Source organism: Phascolarctos cinereus, unplaced genomic scaffold (assembly GCF_003287225.1).
Source record: "Phascolarctos cinereus isolate Bilbo 61053 unplaced genomic scaffold, phaCin_HiC Scaffold_4;HRSCAF=312, whole genome shotgun sequence".
Classification (NCBI taxonomy): Eukaryota; Metazoa; Chordata; class Mammalia; order Diprotodontia; family Phascolarctidae; genus Phascolarctos; species Phascolarctos cinereus.
The window spans coordinates 551,421,850-551,432,160 of record NW_027555847.1 but is presented as its reverse complement, the minus strand read 5'-3'; the positions used below and the strand labels follow the sequence as shown (position 1 = coordinate 551,432,160).

Sequence of the window (10,311 nt, the reverse complement as noted above, 5' to 3'; positions counted from 1 at the left end):
GTTTTCTTTACAATTAGTGAAATGAAGGGGCAGGGAGTACTGTCCCTAGGTGGCTTCACATTTACTCACTATAATCACTTTCTTTATTTTCATCTTTAGTTTTAACCAGTTGAAAATCTGCTAGTGTTCTTGGATGGCTATCTTTGACTTTAGAATTGAGAAGCAATTAATTGATGGGGGGAGTGGGGGAGAGAAGACCTTGAATCAGGCAGATGTGTATGAAGCAGGAACATTTAGAATAAATGGAAAGTGACCCGTGTTTCTTACTCATTTCTATTCTGTGCAAAATTCAATGGAATTTCTCCCATAGAGTTAATTATATAGGAACTCTAAATCTAATGTGTTCCAATTGAATATGGCTGAAAGCTCCTCTGTTTTGGTTATCTAGGATTTATCTAGGAGATAAAATGATTAAATAACCATATTTAACTGTTTGGTTAAGAAAGCATACACTTATTACAAAAATCCCACCTCTCTGCCTTTCACAAACAGCATGCAAATTGTTCTGAGAGGATTTACACAATACATCCACATCTGTGCCATACCTAGAGCTGTTAAAATAATGGTGATGACAGGTGTCTGGGTGCCACTTTCTTAATGGTTTTCAATATAATCAATTTATTATTGTCTTTTCCCCTGCCCCCCCCATCCTCTTCTTTTATGAAGGAGCTTTTCCCTGCGAGGAACAGATTTTACACTCCAGGCTGATTCTTTATTCCAGTGCTGAAAAGACCTAATACAAATGATCACTTGGCTTTTAAGTAGAAAGCTTCCATTTACAGCGTTGCACATCGCGCCCCCCCCTTCTCCCCACCCCACTTACCAACCCCCTTGTTATCTAACATAATGGTAAGAATAAGTTCCCTTCTCCCTCCTCTTAATAATTTCATGCATTAACATCCTCTTCACAGTCACACACTCACACACACACACACACACACACACACAGGCTCGCGAGCAAAAAAAAACGCAAAAGGAAAAAGAAGCAGCAAAAATCTCAGCTGTACTTCTAGCCCTTTTAAAAAGTTTGCTCTGTAAATTGGAATGAGGTCAGATTTGGAGCTTCTCATTGCACGCGGTGATTATTATTGCATCGGGTTCCAAGCCAATGGGAGCTTTGGGGGTGGGGTTTGGCACGAGGAAGCGTTAGTTACAGCGGCTGATTGGCTGGGGTAAAGACAGTGAAAGGATAAAGAGGCGCGAGGCGGAATTGGGGTCTGCTCTAAGCTGCAGAAAGGGAAACAGTGTGTGAGGGGAAGAGGCCAATTTCACTAACCCGGTGTCTCTAGTTCTCGTTCTCTCTCTTTCTCTAAGGGTGTGCATAGGGAAGAAGAGAAGGAACTCTATAATTAGATCCCTTTTTTGCAGAAGGAGAAAAAGCATACATTTATTAATGCCATTCTGTTGCACGAGTGCTTTTTTCTGGCTTAATACCTCGCAACCAAATAATTGCACAAACTCCTTAATACTGATTCCGCCCACAGAAGCAAGACCTGGAGTCAGACTCTTTCTTGCTTTGCATGGTCGGAAAGAGACTAAGTAATACAGACTATGTTGCTTTCTTGAGCGCTGAGGGCACTTGTGAACTGGAATCAACTGCAGCAGGGTGAAAAAAAAACACTGCCTGGGAGGAGGAGGAAAAAAAAAACTTGCATTGGAGGATTCAGCAACCAGCATTAAAGAAACTACTCTCCACTTTAAGGCGGTCTCCAGATTTTCAGAAAGCGAGGGAGACAGTCAACGGCACCACGGTGAGAGAAGAGCTTGCCTGGAACTACAACTCCTCAGCAAGGGGCTGAGTATTTTTTTGGGGGGAGGGGTGGCGGGAGGGCATCTCTTCGGGACTTTTATTATTCTCTCGCTTCACCACCACCTCTCCCGTGAAGTTGAGGTTTCCCCTCACCTCACTCGCCCTATTTTTTCTCCTTTTTGGGGTGTGTGTGGGTGGGTGTGGTGTATTTCGCTTTGGGTACTTTGTAGAGTGGGGGGGACCCTGGCGAGCGATCGTGCAGCTGCCGCCGTCAGTGTGTGAGCTTGAGCCGGGGAGATGGTGCAGCAGACGAACAACGCGGAGAACACGGAAGCGCTCCTGGCCGGCGAGACCTCCGACTCCGGGGCCAGCATCGAGCTGGGCATCGCCTCTTCCCCGACGCCGGGTTCCACCGCCTCCACCGGCGGCAAGGCGGATGACCCGAGCTGGTGCAAGACCCCCAGCGGGCATATCAAGCGGCCCATGAATGCTTTCATGGTGTGGTCGCAGATCGAGAGGCGAAAGATCATGGAGCAGTCTCCAGACATGCACAACGCCGAGATCTCCAAGCGCCTGGGCAAGCGATGGAAGTTACTCAAGGACAGCGACAAGATCCCTTTCATTCGGGAGGCGGAGCGGCTGCGCCTCAAGCACATGGCAGACTACCCAGACTACAAGTACCGGCCCAGGAAGAAGGTGAAATCGGGTAACGCCAGCTCCAGCTCCTCCTCCACCTCCTCCTCGTCTTCCTCCAAGCCCGGGGAGAAAGGAGACAAGGTCGGCGGCGGCGGCGGCGGCGGCAGCGGCAGCGGCAGCAGCAGCTCGGGAGGCGGGGGAGGCGGCGGTGTCGGCGGCAGCAGCAGTGGCAGCAGCGCCAACTCCAAACCCGCGCTGAAAAAGAGCTGCGGCTCCAAGCTGTCCGGCGGCGGCGCGGGTGGCGGGGGCGGCAAACCTCATGCCAAGCTGATCCTGGGAAGCGGCGGCGGCAGCAGCAAACCCTCCGCCTCCTCCTCGTCCTCCTTCGCCCCGGAGCAGACGGCGTCCGCCGCTGCCCTGCTCCCCCTGGGCGCCCCTGCTGACCACCACTCGCTCTACAAGTCCCGGACTACCAGCACCTCCTCCACTTCTTCCTCCGCTTCTTCCTCGTCCTCTTCCTCGGCCTCGTCCTCTTCCTCGGCCTCCTCCTCCCTCTCGGCCTCCAGCAAACACCTGGCTGAGAAGAAGCTGAAGCGCGTGTACATGTTCGGCCTCACCTCCTCGTCCCCCGTGAGCGGGGCCGTGCCCTCCAGCCCTAGCCTGAGCGGGGGCCAGGAGACCAGCGACGCGGGCAGCCTGTACGAGGAAGGCGGTGCGGGCTGCCCTCCAGACGGGCACAGCCTCCGCGGCAGCGCCGCCTCGTCCCCAGCGGACGGCGGCTCCCCAGCTGACCACCGCAGCTACACCAGCCTGCGGGCCGCGTCGCCTACTCCCTCCACGGCTCACTCCCACTCCTCTTCGTCCTCTTCATCGTCCTCCTCTTCCCACTCCTCCTCATCCTCCTCCGTCTCCTCTTCCTCGGATGAGGAGTTTGAGGATGACCTGCTCGACCTGAACCCCAGCCCAAATTTTGAGAGCATGTCTCTGGGCAGCTTCAGCTCCACCTCCGTGCTGGACCGGGACCTGGATTTTAATTTCGAGCCCGGCTCGGGCTCACATTTTGAATTCCCGGACTACTGCACGCCGGAGGTAAGTGAGATGATCTCGGGGGACTGGCTAGAGTCCAGCATCTCCAACCTGGTCTTCACTTACTGAAGAGAGCGAGAGAGAAGAGGGACGGGAGGAAAAAAAAAATTTTTTTAAAGGAGAGACAGAGAGGAGAGGAAAAAAAAAGACGCGAAGGAGAAAATGGATAAAGGAAGGGAAGACAAAAAGAAAAAGAAGTGGGGGGAAAGATTTCGCACACCCACGCCCACTTAACAAGTTACAGTATCCAGAGGAGTGAGTGATTTCTCTGCCAGCCCGGTGCGGTTTTTTTTTTGGGGGGCGGTGTTCCCCATCCCCACATTGACACCGCACCCCCCCTTCCTAACCTCCCCCCATCCTGGGTTAGTAAAACTGATTTGTTTGAAGAGATTGAAAAGGGGGACCTGGAAAGAGCAGGGTGGAAAGGATCGTTCTTTTGTTAAAACTACGTTTCCACCCCCTGCTTGAAGAGACACCCCCACTGCTACCCCACCCGCAAACCAACAACACAGGCACACAACCAACTCACACAAACAAACGGACACTTCCGGACGTCTCACCCCCAGGAAAAAAGCCAGGTTGTTGCTTTTCCATAGACTGCTTGGAGTTGCTCCCCATTCCTTCCCCCTTCCCCCTTTTGGTGTGGGTTTTCTTTCTTTCTTTTTCTTTCTTTTTTTTTTTTTAAAGAGGAGAGAAGGAGATACAATCCTACACACCTCGGGGGGTTTGTTTTTGGCCCACTTCATCTGAAGAAGGAAGAAGTGCTACATTGTGTTGTAATTTTTGCATAGTTACGTTTTTTCTTTTTTCTTTCCTTGAAAGATCTGGACTGGTAGGGGGTGATTTGCACGCCCGCGCATGCAAGCCAGAACTGAAGCCTTCCTTTGCTACAAATTCCAGCTTGGTGTTTTTTCTTTCTTTTTTTCTTTTTTCTTTCCTTTTTCCTGCAGCAGGAGGAGATGGAGGGCGGGGGCTGGAGAGGAGGAGAGATTGAATTGTGCTAAGAAATGGACTGAGAACCTAGTTGGAAGGAAAACGTGAGGGGGGGTAGGGGGGTGGGAAAGAAAGGAGATGAACTGGAAATGGGGAAAATAATAATAAAACAAACGGATTTGCACGTATAGAGGAGAGGGTAGCAGCGCTTTTTCTCGGCCACCTTCTTATATATATATGAAACCAGTAAGATGGAACTTCATAGACACTGAAAAGTTTTGGAAAGGAGACATACAAAACGTGAAAGTTTCTGTATTGATGTGGTACAGGGGAAATGGAGGGCGATTGCTTTTTTAAAAAAATTTTTTCTTCTCTTAATCGGGATCGTGATGGTGTTGGATTATTTCACTGGTGGGGTTAATATAGCATGTTATCCTGTCTATCTTTTAAAGATTTCTGTATAAGACTGTTGAGCAGTTTTTAAGATAAATAGTGTAGGATAATATAAAAAAAGCAGATAGATGGCGCTATGTTTGATTCCTACAAACAACAAAAAATTATCACCAGCTTTTTTTCATTCTTAACTCTTTAAAGGATTCAAACGCAACTCAAATCTGTGCTGGACTTTAAAAGAACAATTCAGGACCAAATTTTTTCTCAGTATGTATGTGTTTCTTCCTTATAGGTGTAAGTGAGAAGACTGTGGTCTTTTTTTTTTTTCCTCACCGATGCTCCATCCTTGTCTTTTTTTCCTTACTTGTAAATGTAATCAGATGCCATTTTATATGTGGACGTATTTATACTGGCCAAACATTTTTTTACTTATTTTGTCCCCCTCCCCCTTTTTTTTTTGGTAGTTCTTGTTACCCACACCATTTTATGTCTCCTTCACTGAAGGGCTAGAGTTTTAAGTTTTAATTTTTTATATTTAAATGTAGACTTTTGACACTTTTAAAAAAACAAAAAAAGACAAGAGAGATGAAAACGTTTGATTATTTTCTCAGTGTATTTTTGTAAAAAATATATAAAGGGGGTGTTAATCGGTGTAAATCGCTGTTTGGATTTCCTGATTTTTATAACAGGGAGGCTGGTTAATATCTCTCACACATTAAAAAAAAATCAGCCCCTAATTTCTCCATGTTTACACTTCAATCTGCAGGCTTCTTAAAGTGACAGTATCCCTTAATTTACCACCAGTTTCCACTCTCTAACCTCACTCATAAAAAGGAGAGAATAAGCTGATACACTGTATGCCAACAAGGAAAAAAAATTAATGAAATAATATACTGTACAAATGCTTTAAAACTGGTGTATTTTCAGCAAATAGGGATCCTGTAGCTTTAACGTATAAACCATATCTTTTTGCACTTTTTTTATAAGCAAAAACGTGCCGTTTAAACCACTGGATCTATCTAAATGCCGATTTGAGTTCGCGACACTATGTACTGCGTTTTTCATTCTTGTATTTGACTATTTAATCCTTTCTACTTGTCGCTAAATATACTTGTTTTAGTCTCTTATGGCATGATGATAGCATATGTGTTCAGGTTTATAGCTGTTGTGTTTAAAGATTGAAAAAAAGTGAAAACATCTTTGTACATTTAAGTCTGTATTATAATAAGCAAAAAAAAGATTGTGTGTATGTATGTTTAATATAACATGACAGGCACTAGGACGTCTGCCTTATTAAGGTAGTTCCGTTAAGGGGATTTTTTTGTTGTTTTCTTTTTTTGTTTTTTGTTTTTTACTTTTTTTGGTCATCCATCCTGTGCAATATGCTGTGTAGAATATTTGTCTTAAAAATCAACGCCACACCACAATGTTTTGGGAAAAAAGAAAAAAAAAAGAAAAAAAATCATGCCAGCTAATCATGTCAAGTTCACTGCCTGTCAGATTGTTGATATATACCTTCTGTAAATAACTTTTTTTTGAGAAGGAAATAAAATCAGCTGGAACTGAACCCTAAAACTTGACTGTTTTGTCATTATTGTGTCCCACAACTAGGACTGAAATAGCTGAGCACCATCTGCCTTTGCTAATAAATAAGTAAATGCCCTCAAAGGGAGGTGCCTGTAAAAAGCAGTCTCTATTCAGGAACACTAAACTCTTTCTTTTGCCTGGAAAGACTTGGCAGGCCTCAACCTTGAAATGATGGCTGCTGGGCTGAAATGTGTGTCAACTCTGAGTGCTCTCGAGGAATTTCCACATATTAACCAAATACAAAGAAAACCCTTTTTTTTTTTCCTGGACATGAGAAAAATGGCAAAGGACAAAGTGAGCAAAATCTTGGCACAGCATCATGACAGCAGAGGAAAAATGTATTTTCTCCAGATGGAACTGGCTGTTTTCATCTGCTTCAGTTTAAGCCCATCAAACCACCTTCAGGTCATTTCAACAGTCACCATCTAGAATTGGGTAGAATTATTCATTTCATATGCAGGTAGAAGCAAGGACAACGAACAAACTTATTTTAAATCGTCATTGGGTTGTGAAAATAACTGGGGAAGCATCAAATAACACTGATACTGAAGTGTTAAAGTGATTTTTAAAAAATTAACATTAATTTTTGAAAGAGGGTTGAAAACAGGTTTGGTTGTGTGCAAACTGACATTTATGGACTAATACTGTTTTTAAGTGCTATCCAATGAGGATTTTAATACAAAGGGGCGAAACAGTAAGAATGCTCTAGGGTAGTCTATCCATTGGATGATAAAGGGAAAGACATCTTGCCCACGCTCAATGTAAGGTACGTATTAGCCATATCTTGTGAGAGGAAAAAAATGCGTGGTTTTTATGAGCATCTACCACAATACATTACTGAGTCTTGCCTGTTAAAGAGGAGATATACTAGCTCTCCCTTAATATTTGGTTTATAATATGCATTTTACCAAATAGCACCATTTCCTGGTTATTTTGTGATTAAAATTTAAAAAGAATAAGCTGCCCCATTCCCATCTCCAAGATGTTTATTTAAGAAATTTTACAATTGTTAATGGTTTTCCACCTCTGTAGAGGGAGATGGAAGCAAAGATGATAAAAAAGAATTTGAAATACTCCTGTAATCAATGTGGATGCCTCTTGGTAAAGGAGATGAGGATCACCTTAGGATGCAAGACATGGGAGCAGGAGAGATGCATGGCAGGCATTACTGATAGCAACTAAGCAGCAGAGTGAGTGGAAAGTAAAATGCTTCCACAATTAACACAGCTTATGATATTCCAATAAAAATTCATCTCTTTCTTAAATATGACAATTAATGACTATATTCCCTCCTTTAGACTTTCTAGCAACTATGACACATAAGTGTAACCTTTACTGTTGTAATTTCCCATCTTTCAAGTTAACTGTAATCTCAAGACAACGTTGGGTTTGCTGGTGTTTTACAATGCCAGAGGGAATACTAGCAGTGCCATGTGCATTATTATTTCCCAAAATTTTAAGATTTGTTTTTATAGTAATGGTGAGAATTCATTATTTTATTTTGAGGATTGATTTATTGCAATGACTTGAAATCCTCAAAACCTTGACCTAAGGAAACAACTCTTTTGGACTGGACTTTGTGTCATTTGATTTTTCAGGATTTTTTGAGATGGAGAATGTTCATATTTTCACTCTCCCAACTTCCCCAGATCTGAGGTTTTGTGAGATCTTTTAAAAGGTTTGATAATATTGCCATAAGAATTAAGGTATAAATATTTTTGTCCCGTCACCAAGTAATACAATAAATGCCAAAAGTGCTTTTTTTGTTTTCAGTCTTGTCTGAATTTCCATTCACTAGGGTTCCAGACATTGCAAGTATAATAAATACTCAGAGGAACCTGACTGTTTGGAATGGTTCACTTGCTTCAGATAGTCCAAAGTCCTAGTAGAAAATTGATCTGATTAATCTTTTTCCTCTTAAGAATTTCAATTAACCAATTGTTATATAATGCAGAGCTTCTGGCACTCCTGTGATCCATCAGAAATGTGACTCCATGACACTTGCTTAGGCAAGTTTTATTTTGTTTTGTTTTGTCAATTCCGGGCTGAATCCACTGAAATGCCAAAGGAAAGTAGAGAGGGTGCAACCTGAGAAGATGGGCTAAGGGAATGAAAGCTTCCTGGATATTCACACTGCTTGTAGACAGGCACAAAATGATTGAGGGAGGAGAGAGAGAAAGTAAAAGGAGTAGTAGTATACAATAGCATTTTTCACATGCAGAATATTATAGTAAGTCTGGTGCAGGGGTAGGAGAATATGCAATTTTCCAATTTAAAATTTACATATTGCTATAATTACTGAAGCTTAATTTTTTTAAGCTTGTTTTTTAGGCCTCCAAGATGGCATTTTGAAAAATCCCCATGTCTAAAACCTGTATGATTTCTGTTAGGCAAGCAAATAGAAAGCAAACATACAACCCCTTAAAAAATTTGGGTTTCAGGAGGCAGGGTTGGATTGACCCAACAGCTTATTTATTCTTTAAAGCCTATAAAACAATCCCCTGGTGTGTAATTACTCCTGTTATACATATGGCCATTTTGAGCCATCCATGGAGTCATTCATGTATCATTCCCTCATCCTCATTTGAAAAGCTGAACCAAAGTGAATGAGGAGTCTTTTTGAGTAATTCCATGATGCCTCTCTAAATTGTTATCTATGTCTCATCATGATAAAATGAATAAGAGGCGACTCTCCAAACAAATCCAATTATTCATTGTCCCTCTGTGTGGTAAGGGAGAGCCATTGGTGGCAGTAGTCATATTTCTTAGATTTGTAAAATATCTTTCTTCAAATAGCCCACTGTACTTTCTAAAAAAAAAATAGTTGTATATCGTATGTGCATATTGTCAGGCTATCATTTCAAGTCCAAATTATTACAGTAGTTTCCTAACTTATTTCACTGCCCTTACTCTCCTTGTTCAGTCCATTCTATACTTTTCTGCCAGATGAATCTTCCTTAAGCAACACTTTATCATATCTCTCTCTCAGTCAGAAACCAATAGCTTTTTTACCCAGAGAATAAAGGCTAATTCTCTTAGCCAGACATTCAAGGCCCTATACAATCTACTTCCAAGAGGCCACCCTGCACAACAGCCAAAATAGCTTATTTACTGCCTTTCTAGAAATATTTTGTATATCATGTCTCCCATCTTTTGCTGATTACATTCCTCTTGCCTGGAATGTCTTCCTCACTTCCTTTCTGCCCATATGAATCAAACCCGTCCTTTGAGGCCCAACTGAACTTCTACCTGCCCTTGAGGTCTTTGCTGACCACACCAAGCCAAAGTGAAGCTTTTTTCCTCTGAAGTCTTAGGGAGTATTTACTGACTGTTCCATTTATTGCTAAATGTAGTATTAATACTGCTTTGTATTGTTATTTAACTTTTCCTGTGCCTTACCTTGTGGGAGGCAGCACAACTGTAAAGAGTGCTGATGTAGAAGATGCTAGACCTGAGTTCACTGTATTGGCCTTCCCCCTTACTAGTTGGTGACCTTGGTTAAAGTCAGTTCTCTCATATATAAAATGAGGGAGTTGGACTAGATGACCTATTAATGGGTTTCCTTCCCACTCTAAATCTATGATACCTTTCCTACTAGGTTGGAAGCTCCTTGAAAAGGATTTCTTACAGCTATGTTAGTATTGTTGTACCCTCTGTACAGCAGTGATGTCAAACTCAAAAGGAAAATGGGGATACTAAGTCATACATAAAGATTCTGGCAGGTTCCATGTTGACTTAGAAAACCTTATATTAACATCATCTGTGTTCTGTTGTATTTTTACTTATTTTATTAGACATTTTAATCTAGTCTGAGCAACACTGGGAGTGTTAACCCTCATGTTTGCTGGACAGTAACTCTCAGTCCTTTGTATCTTCTATAATAACTCTTGTATCTTCTATAATAGCTCTTACTACTTCAGCATGGA

At 42.6% G+C, this 10,311-nt stretch overlaps 1 protein-coding gene across 1 annotated transcript; it reads left to right on the top strand.

Annotated features, from left to right (window-relative positions):
* Positions 1–1,202: 1,202 nt before the first annotated feature.
* On the top strand, positions 1,203–6,373 carry SOX4 (SRY-box transcription factor 4). Its single transcript, XM_020986834.2, has one exon. It carries the CDS (start codon positions 2,048–2,050, stop codon positions 3,539–3,541), a length of 1,494 nt encoding a protein of 497 aa, XP_020842493.1. The 5' UTR covers positions 1,203–2,047; the 3' UTR covers positions 3,542–6,373.
* Positions 6,374–10,311: the final 3,938 nt, after the last annotated feature.